Below are 17,120 nucleotides of genomic sequence, written 5' to 3'. Positions count from 1 at the left end.
TGCCCATTTCAGAGATGAGGAGACTGAGGTGCCTGGATGGTGTGCTCAGTCATCCAACCTTCCTGACACATCGTGGGGCTTGTAACAGGGCAGTCAGCTGTGCTCACTTCGCTGCCTGCTGAGGCCCGAGAGGGACTGGGGTCCAGTCCTGACCAGGCCCGGGGTTCACAATACAGCCACAGCCAAACAAGCTCCCCCTGGTGTCCTTGAGGGAGGTGGGCTCAGGGACACTGTCCCTGGATCTTTGTGCCTGTTCATCAAGTGTCTAGTGTGGCAGGTGCTGGCCCTTGGGGCTCTGTCCACAACCCGCTGACCACACCCTGCAGGATGACTTGGACCTGACAGTGGGAGGCCTGGCTGGGGGGAGGGGGGGCACTGGGGTCCCTGAGAGGCACCTGCAGCTGACACAGAGGACGGTGCTCCGGCCAGGGCAGGTGTGGGGTGAGCTGAGTCTGCCCGGTCAGCAGGCAGTGCCCAGTGACCTGGCTCCCCTACTCTAAGCCATTCAGCTACCCTCCTGCACCTCAGGTGAGCTGGCAGATGGGGGAGGTGGCCCCTTGCCTTCCTGCCCAGCTCCAGATGCCCCTCCCAGGAGTCCAGGGTATGGTCAGGGACAGCTGCCGAGGGGGTGTCACAGATGCCCCTCCAGCCCCCAGCAGGAGACTGTGCGTGGGTCAGGGTCCAGACACCTGCTTCTCTGGGTGAGGGAGCCCCAGCTCTGTTGTAGCCCCCAGGCAGGAATGAGGTCCCCGGCCCCTGGTACCGCCTCCGTCCTTATTCTTTGCTCAGAGCCCTCGCCAGGCCCTTCCGGGACCCTGGACACTTGGAGTCAGATGGTTCCTGTGACTCAGGAGGTGCCTGCTAACACCTGCAGACGTGGTCCCTAGCCCCATGAAGCTCTGTCCACTCACCCGGGGCTGCTGATGTAGGTCTGGCCCACAGCACAGTCGTCTGGAGGGGACGCAGGATCAAACCAGAAGTTGGCCAAGCACTTGCTGGCATCGGGCTCCGAGGACAGGGCACGCTCAAACCCGTAGTCACTGGGAGGAGGGAAGGTCACAGTTAGGGGCTGCCTTGGAGCAGACTGAGGCTGGGGGCACAGAGAGGAACTCCCATGATGCTTAGGGAGTCCCGAGGGCTTCTGGAAGGGGAGAGAGCTGGGGCAGAGTGGGGAGGGACAAGTCTGAAGAGGACAGGTGAAAGATGAGGCAGAGTGGGCAGGAACTGGGGTGTTCCCCTGGGGACAGGGGGCAGCCAGCACTGAGCAGAGCAGGGGATGGTCGGGTCAGGGACCAGAAGGGCAAGGCTGAGCAGAATGCCATCCCTCACTCTCCCCCCAGATAGACGGGACAGCAGGTCTACCAGCTCCTCAGTGTCCCTCCCTTCCAGGTGGAGTTCCACCCCTCCCCAGCCCGCTCCCACCCCCAACATAAGATGAACTTGGCTGGGTTCTGTGAATAGAATATGGTTCTGAACCGAGATGGGTTACAAAGTGCAGGCCAGCCAGCCTTGTTTTCCTGGACCACTAGCAGTTGTGAGAGACCTCCGGGGAGGACCTCCGAGCTTTCTCACCAGAGGAAGTCGGAGTCCCTACACTCGCAGGTGTGGGATCTAAGTGCCGACGTGAAACTCCTCCCCTTGATGCACCAGGATGTGGGCTTTCTCTTCCGGAAACTTCTCTGCTGGCCCATGATGCAGCGGTCACCCTGTGGTGGTGGTGACCCAAGAGGGTCAGGGTGACCCGAGAAGGGCCCTGTAGGTCTTTTCTGTCCCTCAAATGGCTGATCCCGAAGCCCTGACCAGTATAAGAGGGTGCCCCTTCTACAGATGTGGGAGCTGAGCCCCGAAGGGAAGCAGTGTTCCAGGGTCAGGCTGGGGGACCCTGTTCTCACCCCGACCCACCAGAAGTCACCAAGCACCTACTGTGTGTGTACAAGGCCCTGCAGTGGCCCGAGGGCTCACGGAGCTGCAGGGAAATGCAACCCTCTGAGGAAAAGACTACGGGTTACACTGAGCCACACAGGTGGTCTTCAGCCCCCCAGCAGTCCCACAGCACCCACTGTATGCACCCCAAAGTCATCACAGAGCCTGCGCTGAAGGAGAGAGGGAAAGGGGATGTGTACTGTGTCCTCCCTAGAACTGGAACATTCTGATTATATCCACCCTACAGGGTCTGAGCCCCGGGAAACCCCAGGAGAAGGAAGCAATCATAAGAGAGTCTGAGAGTGGATTCTCTGAGTAGGAGCATGGGGGACCCCAGAAGGCTAAGATGAGTGTGTCTGCACCCCAGAAGTTCCTGCATTCCCCCACTGCAAGGCCGTCTCCCCTCGCCTGCCCCCAGCCACACCTGCAGGTCGGAGAGTTCCCAGGAATCATAGTCGTCCTCGATGCATGGCCGGGGAAATGAGGGCCGGAAGTCCACCTTGACCAGTTCCCAGTCAGAGCGGAAACTGATGTGGCCAAAGACCCTGGGGGGTGGGGCAAGAGAGAGGCCATTAGCTGGTCCTCATCTTCATGAGCAAGCCACCTTCCCTCCGTTTCTCCACCTGTCCACGGGACCCCCAAGACCTCCCTGGTCTCAAAGGATCACCTGGGGACAGGAACAGGAGTGACCCATGCAGTCCACAGACACTGGGTCAGGAGTGGGCACCAATGTTCCCAGAACCCTCACACTTGACGTTGGTCTTGGTCAATCTGTCCAGCCCCACATGGCCCCAACTTGGTGGACAAGGAAGCAGGTCCTGGGGGCTCATCTCCTGCTGTTTCCAGGATGACTTTAAGAGACGCCTGTCCGTCCAGCTGCCCACTTCTCAGCCTGTCAGACTGTGTCTAGGGGTCTGAACTGAGGGACTCAGACCACCGTGCAGATGGGACTCCCATCACTGCTGGCTGGAGGTCACTGTCTGTGCTGGTCATGTGACTACCACCCTCTGTTGGGGTGCAGGAAGCAGGTGGAGGGGCAGTGGTCACAGTACCCACGATGTGGGAACACCGCTTTCTGGTCCTACTCACACTCCATCAAGGAAACTGAGGCACAGAGAGACACCCCCCACACACATGCTGTTCCTGCCTCCTCATTGGACAGTCCTCGGTCACGGGGCATGGAGAGGTGGGTGGGAAACACCCCCCTCCCAGTCTGCCTCGATGTTTCCCAGGCCCAACTCAGGGCAGCATGTGGGACCCTGGGGTAGCCTGGGGCGGTGTGAATAATCAGGAGCTTGGACTCCTGAGGCCCCCTCCTCCAGAGGTGAGCAGGGTCAGGCAACCCCTTCCACTGTGCTTTGTGGGGTGAGTGATGGATGTTGAGGCTGAGTAAGATGACCCCCGAATCAAAGGAGCAGAATTAATAGTGTGGGTAGGCTGGGCTGGGTACAATCACCCATTGTCAACCCAGGGAGCCTGCAGGAAGGTAAGGGGGATACCAGGCTCTGGACAAGGACAGTGAGGCTGGGGTCTCAACAATGGGTAGGCAACCAGCCCACTGCCAGCCACGCTCTTTGGCAAACACCGTGGGGCAAGTGTGCCCCTCACAGGGGACTCATCCAATCCCTCCTCAGCACCCTACCCATTGCTGAGACCCCAGCCTCACTGTCCTTGTCCAGAGCCTGGTATCCCCCTCAATTTCCTGCAGGATCCCTGGGTTGACAATGGGTGATTGTACCCAGCCCAGCCTACCCACACTATTAATTCTGCTCCTTTGATCCATCACCATTGGCAAAGTGAGCCCCAGACACGTTTGGAAGGTGCTCACTGTCCCCCTCCCACAGCCATGCCTGCAGTCCCTGGAGGCAACTCCCCAGTCAAGGTCTCTCCCAGTGGGTCCCCTCGTGCTGGGGGGGTGAGGTGCTGTCAGGTTCATAGGTCCCTTTCCTGGCACGGTCACATTACCAGAGGTCAAGAATCCAGATGGTGGAGGTGACACACCCTACCCTGGTCTGGTCTCCTTCTGAGTATGCTGACAGGGGCTGGGCACTCGGGTATGTCCAGGCACCATATGAAGGACTCAGACCGCATTCCCAGGTTAAGGTGGGGCTTTAGGAAGCCCTGACGTGTTCTTGGTGACTTGGGTCGTGGTGGCCGGCTCCAATGTCCAAGGCTTGGCTTTAGAGGGCGGATCTGAGGAGCAGGCCTGGGTTGACAGCCCATTTGCTGCTCCTGGGGCCTCAGGCAAGCCCTTTCTCTCCAGGAATTTCCTGTCCTTGGCTTTCTGATGGGGATAAGACTGACCTTTCCCTATGGATGCTGGGTTGGCAGTGGTGGGTGCAGGCCTGGCCCTTGGTGGGAGTGGGCGTCATACCCCGAAGCATGGAGCTGGTTGTTGTTAGGTGCCGTCACATGTGTTCTGACTCACGAAAGCCCCCCACACAACAGAACAAAACGCCGCCCCGTCCTCTCCAGCCATCCGCTGCTCTGCCTGAGTCTACGGCTGTGATCACTCTGTATGCTGGATTCTTCCTCCTTAGGGGGCTCATCGTCCACCACTCTAGCTGGCAACATCCTCATGTGATCAGAAGGCTTTTCACCAGATGATTCTTGGAAGTAGATATCCAGACCTTTCTTCCTAGTCTCTTTGAGACCAAAGCACCATTGAAACCTGTCCACTATGGGTTACCTTGCTGGTATCCGCAATACCAGTGACATCACTTCCAGTATCACAGTGGGACAGACTAACAAACAGGGGTGGCAGATGGGGAAACTGAGGCTAAGACAAAGGCAACGGGCCTCCCAGGGACCCATGGTCACTGCTTACCAAGTGGTGGAGCCAGAACTTGAACCCCGAGCTGACAGCTTTAAGGCTGCGCTACTTTGCACAGGAAGTGTGACCCGTGGTTGTTCCCATGGGGGGAGAGGGGGGGAAAGAAGAAAACATCGTATCTCTCCTCGTCTCCAGCTTGAGCAGAGCTGATCTGATAAATTTCCTTTGATGCATCTGAAGTTCTGCCTTTATAAAGCTCAAGCCCTCATCTGATGAACACAGAAACATCGGTCTGCTAAGAGTCCTGTGTGCTGCTTCATATTCATAAGGAAACAGGCAGGTTCAGATGATGAACCCCTGCCCTGCACGAAGCACCCATCCACCTGGCCAGCTCCGGGAGCCCCCTCCTGGCTCCGGGGTCATGCTGGTAGGAAGAGAAGTGGCAAGGGTAAAGGAGGCTAAGAGAAGGTCTAGAAGCAGCCACAGTGGCTTAGATGCCAGTTGTGGGCAGATGTGGACCAGGAACCATCTGGGTCAGTGCTCCAAGTGTGTGGGAGACAGGAAAACGGCAGAAAGGGATGGAGAGAGAAAGAAAAAGAGATACAAAAAGATGCAGAAGGACTCAGAGAATGAGGGAGGGAGAGAGACAGAGGCACACAGACAAACAGAGAGGCAGAAACACAGTCTCACACAAAGGAAGACAGAGAGAAAAAGAGACAGACAGGCAGACAGATGAACGAGATAGAGTCAGTAGAAGGAAATCAGAGCAGAGTTGGGTGCTGGACAGTTCCCCCTCAGAGCCTGGTCTCCACATCCTGAGCCCTTGCTGGGTGATGCTGGGGGACGCTAGGGACAGGAGGTTAGTATGAAGAGGGTAGAATAGAAACACATGTCTGCCAGCTGTGCCCTGAAGGGGTGGGTACCTTGAGGGGAACCCCAGGAGGGATGAGGCCACCTGAAGGGCTTGTCCACGTGGAAAACCGAGGATGTGGACTGGGATGGCCTGGCCCTTCTCAGGGCAGTGGCACGAGAGAGGACAAGGTCACGCATATGAAGGTGAGCAGGGCAGATGTGAGTGTGTGCACCATGCATTTGCTGCACTACACACACCACAGAAGCAGGGATTCCTTAGCATGAAGTCTTGTCACCGTAGGTGGTGGGAAAGAGATGCGAGCAAGGTTGATGCCCAGCTCAGCTCACGTGTGCCCTGCTCCACAGCGCACTGTCTGGGCCTGTGGGCCTGATGGTGGAAGTCAGTTAAGAACCCGTATGTCAGGGACAAACGCTCATCATTATCATTGTCACCATCATCACCTTAGCAGAAGCAGCAACATCACCACCACCATTGTCATCACCATCATCATCACTACGGCCACTACCATGGTGATGACCTTTATCACTACTGTCATCACAATATCACCATCATTATCATCATAACGTCTACTGGAGACAGGGATGGGGAGACACCCAAAGCAGCCCTCTCCCTCAGACGGAGAGTGCATCTTGGTGCCCTCACATCCAGGTAACCCTGGCAGGTTACCTGCTTCTAGACCAGCCCTGAATGGCTGCCTTCCAGTGGTCATGATGGAGAACACTTTGGACATCAGGTGCCTCACCTGGCCCTGGGTGGCAGAGGCTGGTGCAAAGATGAAAGTGAAAACAAGGAGGATGGCAAGGAAGGCTGGATGACCAGCTGTGAGTTTTGCCCCTGAGACACGATGGGCCAGAGTGGCCGTCCACTATGGCCCCCGGCCTGAGGCAGTTCTAGCCGCCTGCCCAGCAATCTCTTACTCACGTCATGACGAGTGTCTCGTCTCCTGGCTCACTCAGCAGCCCGTCCACGAACACCGAGGTGCTGGTGAAGTTGTGGGTGCTCCATGTGATGCCCTCGTCCACACTGAACCTGTGAGAGAGGGTATTAGGTGGTGAGCGGGCAGGGAACACTCCCTCCTCCAGGCCACCTGCCCACCTGCTGGACCCCAGTTAGATACCTCCGGCAGCAACTGGGCGAACAGGCTGGAGAAGCAGCTCCCCACCTGGCTACCCAGCGTCTGGACCACAGTTGAGCCCCCTTCTCACCGTCTCATCTCATCTCAAGGACAGTGGCTTCATCCACTTAACAATGTAGGGTGCAGAGCCTGGGCATCTTGTCTGGACACCGAAAGGCTCTGTGCCTCCAAATTGTGGGGCTATCGGGCCTCGGGAAATGTCCCATTCAGCCAGCCCCCTAGTGTCTGAGCCTTGCCTGGGGGCCAGAATCATGCCTGCCTTCAGTTCCCCAAACAACCCTGACTCTTACTGGGGAGCTCTTCTGACTGCCCCAGCCGGCCGCATGCCTGTCCGGCCAGCTCCCACCCCACCTGTTCCTGCCTCGTGGGGAATGTTCCCAGAGGTGCCCAGGTGGAGATCCAGGGCATCCTTACTTGAGGACCTTCAGAGGAATGGAGGTGTCCTTGACAGCCACAATGACCCCACCATGGTCCAGGTACAAAACATGGTGTTCTTCCTCAAACACCTGCAAACAGACAGATGGAAAGATGTGCTCGGAGGCAGGCCTGGGAGCTAGAGGGGGCTCTGGGCCGGGTCACTGCTCAAAAGGGAATGTGTTGGGGTGCAGGACAGGACTAACCCATGTGCAGTGGACAGACAATGGGGCAATTTCTAAGCCACTGACGCCAGACAGATTACGTATGCAAACCAAGCTGAGGAGGAAAACCGGGTCATGAAAACACGGGCAGGAGAACAGAGACTGCACTCACAGCAAAGATGGGCAGTCAGCGCAAATCCCTGTTAGACATGCACACTCACTGCAGGGCTGTGCCACCTCCTCCAGGAAGACCTCCCTGATGCCCAGCACACCCTACACTGGCCTGTCATGGTCCTCACAGCTTGGGTGACAGTGGGAATTCAGGAAGTGTGTGTGGGAAGGGTGAATGAATGAATGAATCCCATCAGTGCTTCAGGGGACCCAAGGTCACTTAGCAGCCTTGCATGTCTGCAAATAGCCCTGGAAGGGTATCCTTTTACAGAGAGGGAAACTCAGGTTCAGAGACCTCCCAGCTGACAGGTGGCGGTATGGTTCCTAAGTCTAGATTCCCACCATGACACACGAGGTTCCCTGTAGATCTTCTGTGGACATCAATACGTGGACAGTGCCCCCTCCCCCATACTACCTGACCCTGCACCTCCTCCAGGAAACGGCTCATTGTGGGCCCACACACAGTCCACATCCAATCAGCCTCCTGGGCCTGTGGACTCCAAACACAAAACTCAGGGAAGAAGGAAAAAGCCACTGAGCCCACGTTGCCCCTTGCCCAAGCCAAAAGAGTCCATCCTGTCTCGACAAGACCCTCACACAAGGGCCAGCGATCCGTCTGAGGAAACTGCACCATGCTAGGAGGGACCATCACTGTGCTGACCTGGCCGATTGTGGACAAGTAAGACACATGTTAGGACACAGGTCAGGAACAGGTAGGGGAACAGGTGAGGACAAGGGGTGGGGATAGGTGTGGAAACACAGGTGGGAACAGAGGTGAAGATACAGGTGAGGAAGTAGGTGTGGACACAGATGTAGAAGCAGGTGTGGACACAGGTGAGGAAGCAGGTGTGGACACAGGTGTAGAAAGCAGGTGTGGACACAGGTGAGGAAGCAGGTGTGGACACAGGTGTAGAAAGCAGGTGTGGACACAGGTGAGGAAGCAGGTGTGGACACAGGTGTAGAAAGCAGGTGTGGACACAGGAGAGGGCAGAGTTGAGGACATACAGGTGATTGTTAAGCAGGGTGGGGATGTCTGGACTCAGCTGGTGCTTCAACCAGACATTTTCCACACAGGGCTGTGACTGCACTTTCCCCAGACTCCCTGAAATATTCCTGGCAGAGAGCAGGTAGGTGGTGGAGGAGGAAATGGGGGTGCTAAAGAAACCCTGCTCACCACTCTGGAGGTACACCCTGCTGGAATGGTGAGCTCTTGGGAGCCTGTAGAAGGCACGTGGGGAGGGAGGGGGGACAAAGAGCCTAGGCCCTGCATCCGAGGATCGTAGAGCTTCAGCAGTAGGGTGACCACCCCCAAATTTGGCTATCCTGTTACTCTCATGCTTCCCAGCTCCTCAGGATCTCCCAATGGTGGGGTGGCCCAAGTGGTCCCAGGGACTTGGGAATGGCCCTTGATCACCCTGTTTCCTACAGAGTCACCTCCCCTCTCACTCACCTGTGGGCAGAGGACCCCGTTCCCAGTAGTGTCTCAGTATCTGTGACCACCCACTGTCCTAGTGTCTGTGCCTGATCCACTCCAGGTGGCTGGTCCTTCCTCATCCAGTCAGTTCTGACTCACAGTGACCCTACACACCACAGAAACACTGCCAGGTCTTGTGCCACCCTCACAATTGTTGCTATGTTTGAGCCCATTGTTACTGCCATGGTGTCAACCATCTCATCAAGGACCCTCCTCTTTACCAAGCATGATGTCCTTCTCCAGGGACTGGTCCCTCCTGATAACATGTCCAAAGGATGAGAGATGGAGCCTCACCATCCTCACTTCTAAGCAGCATTCTGGTTGTATCTCCTCCAACACAGACTATTCATTTATTCTTCTGTCACTTACTTTCAATATTCTTTACTAACACCATAATTCAAATGCATCGATTCTCCTAGCATTTCCTTATCCATTGTCCACTTTTCACATGCAGATGAATTGATGGACTCCTGATGTGGCACTGTAGGATCAGCACTGGACTTCGAACCACAAGGTCGGAAGTTCAAACCCACCAGCCGCTCCTCGGAAACCCTATATAGGGTCGCTATGAGTTGGAATCGACTCAGTGGCACTTAACAATAACAACAAAGTGATTAAAAATACCATGGCCTGTGTCAAGCGCACCCTAGTCCTCAAGCTGACATCTCTACTCTTCAACACTTTAAAAAGTTCCTGTGCAGCACATTTGCCCAGTGCAATACGTCGTCTGATCTCTTGACTGCTACTTCTGTGAGTGTTGATAGTTGATCCAAGAAGAATGAAGTCCTTGACAAGTTCAATCTTTTCTCCATTGATAAGAATGCTGTTTATTGGTTTATTGGTTGTTTATTTTTTATTTATTGTTTACTGTTATTTATTTTGCCCATGTTGTTGTTGTTAAGGGTCGTCGAGTCAATTCTGACCCATAGCGACCCTGTATACGGTTTGCAAGGAGCAGCTGGTGAGCTTGAACCACTGCCCTTGCAGTTCAAACGACTTTGCAGTCTGACGCATCAGCCTACAGCGCCACACCAGGACTCCTTCAATTTTGCCCATAGAACCCATCGATATTAAAACCTGAGGCTTGATTTTTTTTTTTTTTTTCAGTTCTTTCAGCTTGTGAAATGCTGAGCGTGTTCTTCCGTTTTGGTTTTCTAATTTGAGGTCTTTGCACATTTCATTATAATACTTGATTTTGTCTTCTCTGGCCCTTTGAAAATTTCCTTTCAACTCTTTTACCTCATTTCTTCCAATTGCCTTAGAATCTCTACACTGAAAAGCAAGTTTCAGAGTCTCTTCTGACATCCACTTTGATCTTTCATTTCTTCCTTGTCTTCTTAATGACCTTTCCCTTTCTTTCTGTCGTCTTGATGTCTTGAGTGTCTAATGCACCCGTCTGTCCTTGAGACGGTCTCTGATATACTGAAGGTCAAGGAATCCTGGTGGCACTGTAGGACAAGTACTGGATTGCTACCACTAGGTCAGCAGTTCAAACCTACCAGCAGCCTCTCTGAAAGAGAACAGTGAGGCCTTCTGCTCTCACTATCATTTACAGCCTTGAAAACCCTACATAGGGCCTCTGTGAGTCAGAACCGACACCACAGCATCTGACAACAGCCACATCCTACTCAAGATCATATTTTGGCTCTTGCGGAGTTATTTTAACTTCCTTCAGCTTCAGCCTGAACTTGCATATGAGCAATTGATGCTCTGTTCCAAATCTGCCCCTGGCCTGATTTTGACTGATGATATGGAGCTTTTCCACCGTCTCTTTCCACAGATGTAGTCAATTAGAGTTCTGTGTATTCCATCTGGTGAGGTCCATGTATACAGTCATCTTTTATGTTGTTGTAAAAAAGGTATTTGCAATGAATAAATCATTGGACTTGCAAAGTTCTGTCATGCGGTTTCCAGCATGATTTCTATCACCAAGACCATATTTTCCAACTACTAATCCTTTCTCTTTGTTTCCTACCTTTGCATTCCAATTGCTCCTGATAATCACTACATCTTGATTGTTTGGTCAATTTCACACTGAAGAAGCTGTTGTTGTTGTTATGTGCTGTGAAGTCAGTTCCAACCCATAGCGACCCTGTGCAGGGTTTCTGAGGCTGTAAATCTTTACGGGAGCAGAAAGCCTCATCTTTTTCCCGTGGAGTGGCTGGTAGCTTCGAACTGCTGACCTTAAGGTTCGCAGCCCGATTCGTAACCACTACGCTACCAGAGCTCCTTGAATTCTTCCGTTTCACCATCACTGGCTTTAGTGGTTGGTGTGCGAATTTGAATAATAGTGGTATTAACTGGTGTACCTTGTTGTTCATTGCTGTCCAGTCAGTTCCAACTCATAGCGACCCTATATAGGGTTCCTGAGGAGTGACTGGTGGGTTTGAACCACTGACCTTGTGGTTAGCAGTCCACTGCTAATCCTGGAGTGCCATGCCAAGGCTCCTGGTCTCCCTGTAGGGGTATGGATATTGTTCTATCACAGGCAGCCTTGGACTTCAAGACAGATCTTGAAATGTTGTTTTTGATGATGAATGCAACGCCATTCCTTTTCAATTTGTCATTTCCAGCATAGGAAACCATGTGTTTGTCAGACTTAAAACAGCCAATACCAGCTTATTTCAGCTCACTAATGCTTATGAGATTGATCTTCATGCATTTGATTTTTGACAATTTCCAATTTACCTATATTCATATGTTGTGCATTCCACGTTCTGATTAGTAATGGATATTTACAGCTGTGTCTCTTCATTGGGAATCCTGGCTCGTCAGCAAATGCAGATCTTGACTCTTTGTCCATGTCATTACGGAGCACTCTGCTTTGAGGAGGCAGCTCTTCCCAGGTCGTATGTTGAGTGTCTGCCAACCTGAGAGGCTCATGTTCCCACACTCTATCCGACAGCTCTGCAGCAATTCAGAAGGTCTTCAGCGGCTAACGATTCAGAAGTGGTTCGTCTCTCCTTCCTTGTCTGTCTTAGTCTGGAAGTTCCAGTGAAACCTGTCCACCATGGGTGATCCTGATGATTTTAACACCCCCCCCCCACCTCCCCATCCCCACCCCAGTAGGAGAAACTGCCAGCAGAGTAATGGCTAAGCTTTGTAGGGTCCCGAAGAGTCTCTGGCTATGTTTGGGGTTTGGTCATCTGAAGGAAGGCCTGCTTGTAAAAGATTATGTGGCCCAAGCACACTCATCATTCCCTCTGGAATGTTTTTATCACCTCCACCAGTTGCGCCCTCTGGATAATCAGAGCCCCTCGAACCCCAGTAGCAGAGCTCTCTTCCCTCCTGAGCATAGCCCAGTGCCCACCCCCTGGGGTCTTCTCTCCATGCCCCACCCACCAGGACGGGAACACATCTAAGGTTGGGCCACACTAGGCACCTTGACATTCTTGTCTGCAATCCACGCCAAGCAGCCAAGTGGCCAAAACAAACATTTCACCACCGAAAGACTCTGTCCCCTGTGCTTACTCTAATAGGGTATAGGAGCTGACACGTGGACAGAGGTGAATTTTACAAAGTCCTCAACATGTTTGAGTCCTTCCGGGGAAACAGAAGTCGTATCACACAGTAAGTCTCTTCTGCCCTTTGCACAATTCCTTGTTTCATGCATATTATACAAAAATACACACACAGCACCAAGACTGCAGATGAACTTGATGATCCCCAAGGTGAACTAGGGGAGAGGCTATGGATGGAGACCGTGGGAGGTGACACAGGACTGATGTTGTTGATGGAGACCCGTGGGAGGTGACCCAGGGCTCAGGTTGTTGATGGGAACCCATGGGAGGTGACCCAGGTCTCAGGTTGTTGATGGGAACCCATGGGAGGTGACCCGGGACGCAGGTTGTTGATAGGAACCCGTGGGAGGTGACCCAGGTCTCAGGTTGTTGATGGGAACCCATGGGAGGTGACCCGGGACTCAGGTTGTTGATGGGAACCCATGGGAGGTGACCCAGGTCTCAGGTTGTTGATGGGAACCCATGGGAGGTGACCCGGGACGCAGGTTGTTGACAGGAACCCGTGGGAGGTGACCCGGGTCTTAGGTTGTTGATGGGAACCCATGGGAGGTGACCCGGGACTCAAGTTGTTGATGGGAACCCATGGGAGGTGACCCAGGACTCAGGTTGTTGATAGGGACCCGCAGGAGGTGACCAGGGACAGAAGTTGTTGACTGGAATGTGTGTAAGTACAAGACTGGCCTAGAAACAGAATTTGTATGTCTTGGAAAGAGACACAGACAGATATTTGGTTCATGCTCTTGAACGCTCAGGGCAGACATTGCCACTCCATGCAGCCACCGCTCAACAGCGGCACTTTTTTTCCCTTTTTTCTTCTGGAAACAAGTAACAGGTGTTGAGCAAGGTGGTGGCCGCTCTCCTGGGACACAAGTCTGTGGACTCCAGTTCTGTTGGGGCTGTTTCTGCCTGGGGGCCCTGAGACGCCTCACTTGTCCATGTGCACGGCCATGCCCTGACCTCCCTGAGGCCACACTGGTTCTAGTGTTTCCTCAGGCCACGTTGCTGTGACAGATTACCCCCAGATCCCCAAGCCTGCTCCCCAAACTGTCTTCATGATGTCTGCAGCACAGCCCAACCTACAGTCCCCAGGGGCCCTGCACCATCCATTGCTGACCCTTCTTTGCCCAGGGCTCCCCATGGATCCCAGTCCCAGCCCCAGACCCAGGGAATCCTCCCCTCCATGTGTCTTCCCACCGAAGTCCACCTGAGCCCTGGACCTGGGACCCCAATCCCGGAACGCCATTGCCTACCGTGGAGACTCTCATCCGCCTCCACCACTGACCATCCAACGCCACTTTTAGTGCAGTGGGTGGACTGTTGGGCTCAGAGTTCCTCACACCACACCTCAGGGATGGGGTGACAACAGGTACTTCCTCTCGGGGCAGGTGTGAGCCAACAGGCCCCTCCTCTGCCGTCTTACCTGCCGCCAGGTGCGCCCGCAGTCCGAAGTGATGTACATTTCTTCTTTATACTCCACCAACTGTGAGCCCAGGTTACCTGTCCCAGAGAAAGGGGGAGTCACTTGGGATCAGTCTAAAAGACCACTGAAATTGATGGCAGTCTTGGAGACCCCAGAACTTGCAGACAGTGGAAGTTGGCATGTACCCTAACTAACTCAAGGGTACCACTGCCTGTTCTGAGCTCTCCCTCCCTGCGCCATCCTCTGAGCAGAGCCCCCGACCTCCGCGGATGCCCACATTCAGTCCCCCGTACTGTTGCTGCTCTGTGTCTCTGGCTGGGGCCTCACCCCCACCCCTAATATATTGCATCCAAGTCTCTGTCATTTCCCTGCCCTGCCCCTGGCACTGGTCACCCAGACTCCTACTTTGTTTGAACACCAGCCTTGAATCATTCACATCTAGACTTAGTGCCCAGGAGGGGAACTCAGCTGGCTGACCAACAGGCTGCTGACCACCCATGTCTGCACTGGACATGTTTCCAACGCCGCCTTCTACACTGGGTTGATGGCAGAGCAATCTCTCTGTACCTGCCCACACCCCTTCCTCATACACCCAGCGGCCTCCAGCCCACCATCTCTCGTTACGAGCAGCCTTCCTGCTCCCATGGCTAGCCCTCTCGCCTGGACAGCAGCATGGGCCCCAGGCAGCGGATAGTCCATGACTGACATTACAGTGATTCAGGCTGGGTGGAGGGGCATGGGGGCAATCCCAGCCCTGGTGGCTAGGAGGAGGCAGGGAGAAGAGGAGACCAGCTGAGGCAGAGTCTGGTGGGCAGTGAGGGTCGGGGCACCGGTGATAGGAGGGGGCTGGGCAGGGCTGTGTCTGAAGACAGCTCCAGGGCTGGTGCAGGGGAGCAGATGGCCACAGGAAAGGACAGGGACTGGATTGCACAAAGCAGGCCTTGGACATAGTAGTTGCTCATTACAAGTTTGCTGAGGTGGGCATATTGCTGCTGAGACGATGGGAAGCCCCTCCTTGGTGCTTGTTCACAGAGCAGCTTCCCATTTACTGCCTGGGACGGTCTCAAGGGAGGCCTGAAGGCCATGCTCAGTGGCAGGGACCTAGTCCTGAGTTAGTGTCAGAACAGCAGGACCCTTCACCCACATCGATCCAACCCCATTTTACAGATGAGGAGACTGAGCCCAGAGTGGGCTCCTGCAGAAAGAACAAGAGCCCTGGAGACCATGGCTGCTTGAAGGGCTGGTCCTAGCCGGATCAATTGACCAATTGGGCCTCCGAGGAGCTGGTACCTACCTCCCTTTCCCTCCCAGCGTCTCCTCAGGGACTGGGGCTCTGAGCCCTCAGAATGGCCTGTGATGCCAGTTTGGACTCTCTTCTGGAGCCATTGAAAGCCTTGTTTACAAGGCCCTCTCAGAAGTATATTATGAAGAATCAAGTTTAGATGTTGTTGGAAAATTCCAAAGGAGATGGATTGTCTTCAAAGAGATGAATTAGTGTGGCTTCTAACACAGAGTGGCAGAGTGTGAGTGCTCCTATATTTTGCTTTTTAAAGTCCATCCACTCATCCATTTATTCATCCACTCACTCATCTAGCCATCATCCATTCATTCGTGCATTACCCATCCATCCACTTATCCTTCATTCATTTATTATCTCCATTCATCTACTCATCCATCATCCTTCATTAACTCCACCTGCTCATCCATTCCTACATCCATCCATCCATATTTGCTGAGCACCAATGATCCTCTGAACCCCTCAGTCCTGTGCTAAGCTCTGGAGATCGGAAGTGAGCTCCCTGAAAGCTCTCAGGATAGCAGGGGAAGAGGTGGGGTGACCATGTAGCTGTCCACAAAGCCAGGATAGCTGAATTCTATGGACTTGCAGGAGCAGTGACCGCAGCCCTGCTGGTTCTGTGTGGGGTGGAAGGAGATCAATGAAGGGTGTCCTCCTGGTGGAAGGGCATGCCAGGTGGATAGGCAGCCTGGGATTGGCATGGAGGGAGGACACATGAAAGAATGGATGATCTTCTCGGGGACGGCAGGGCAGGCATGCTGCGATGCAGAGTGGGGGCTGGTGTAGCTCTGCCCACCCTGCTCCTTGTAGAACACACAAATCAAAGGGACAGAGAAAAGGCTAACGGAGGGATGGTGTGGATGCACACAGTGCCATGAGTGGACAATGGGGATGGGTGGGGTGGACAGAGGAGGAATGCAGCCCCATATCGCCGCATGACCCCAGACTCCACGGTCTCTCTGGGAAGCCCTGTCCACTACGCCAGCACAATGGCACAGCAAATGTCCAGTGTGTGTTTCATTGTGCTGATGTCCGGCTTTCAATGGTGTTCTGCCTTCAGGCTCTGTGGGACTGCGAGGCACCAAACCAGAACCAGGGACTGTAACATAGCAGGACACATCCACAGACCAACAGAGCCCTCAATGTGCAGATGGGGCAACGGAGGCCCAAGGCAGGGGACTGTGGGAGGGGCTTCCCCAGCTGTGTCCTCCTCTCACTAGTTTGTTGTTGACCAATCCAACCTGCCACTTCCCATTCCTTGTCCACTCCTCCCACTGGGCCACTGGCCTGGCATACAGTGAGTTCTCACTACATGGGCACTTCCTCTCTGACCTCCCCTGTCTCCAGATCCGCACATGGCTGTGACCACCAAGTCAGGTGGGGCATGATGAGCGAATTGCAAATGGTGGTCAGGAAAGCACAAAGGAACACAGCAAAAGAGATAAATACTCTGCCCTCCCCACACTTTGTCAGTGGACCATGGCCTGGGGTTACCAGGTGGCCAAAGGGAAGCAGGTGTCATAGTACACTTACTGATCCCTGAAAGACCCTTCTTCAGGGATCAGTAGACGTCAGTCACCATACAAATCATCCATTCATCCATCTACTCAGATATCCATCCATCAATCCACCATCCATCCATGCACTTATCTACCATCTATCCATTCCTTCATCCAACCATGCATCCATTCTCCCATCTATCCATCCTATCACTCATCCTTCCATTCATTCATCCATTTATCCATTCTATCTATCTATCTATCTATCTATCTATCTATCTATCTATCTATCTATCTATCTATCTATCTTCTTCATTTTCAGCAAGCAAGGTTGTATCATCTGCATATCTCAGGTTGTTAATGAGTCTTCCTCCAATCCTGATGCCATGTTTTTTTTTTTCATATAACCCAGCTTCTCGGATTATTTGCTCAGCATACAGGTTGAATAAGTATGG

At 53.7% G+C, this 17,120-nt stretch overlaps 1 protein-coding gene across 1 annotated transcript in view; it reads right to left on the bottom strand.

Annotated features, from left to right (window-relative positions):
• SORCS2 (sortilin-related VPS10 domain containing receptor 2) overlaps positions 1-17,120 on the bottom strand; it is a gene marked incomplete at its 5' end in the record, with an annotated part of 427,091 nt that overhangs the window by 25,801 nt on the left and 384,170 nt on the right. Inside the window, 6 exons of the mRNA XM_006875319.1 lie at positions 912-1,040; positions 1,573-1,706; positions 2,348-2,468; positions 6,492-6,599; positions 7,120-7,211; positions 13,870-13,946. Coding sequence (XP_006875381.1) covers positions 912-1,040; positions 1,573-1,706; positions 2,348-2,468; positions 6,492-6,599; positions 7,120-7,211; positions 13,870-13,946 — 661 coding nt within the window. The remainder of the gene's footprint in view (positions 1-911; positions 1,041-1,572; positions 1,707-2,347; positions 2,469-6,491; positions 6,600-7,119; positions 7,212-13,869; positions 13,947-17,120) is intronic.

This window comes from Chrysochloris asiatica, unplaced genomic scaffold (assembly GCF_000296735.1).
Source record: "Chrysochloris asiatica unplaced genomic scaffold, ChrAsi1.0 scaffold00319, whole genome shotgun sequence".
Taxonomy (NCBI): domain Eukaryota; kingdom Metazoa; phylum Chordata; class Mammalia; order Afrosoricida; family Chrysochloridae; genus Chrysochloris; species Chrysochloris asiatica.
The sequence above is the reverse complement of the archived record's forward strand: the minus strand, read 5'-3'. Positions and strand labels throughout refer to the sequence as shown.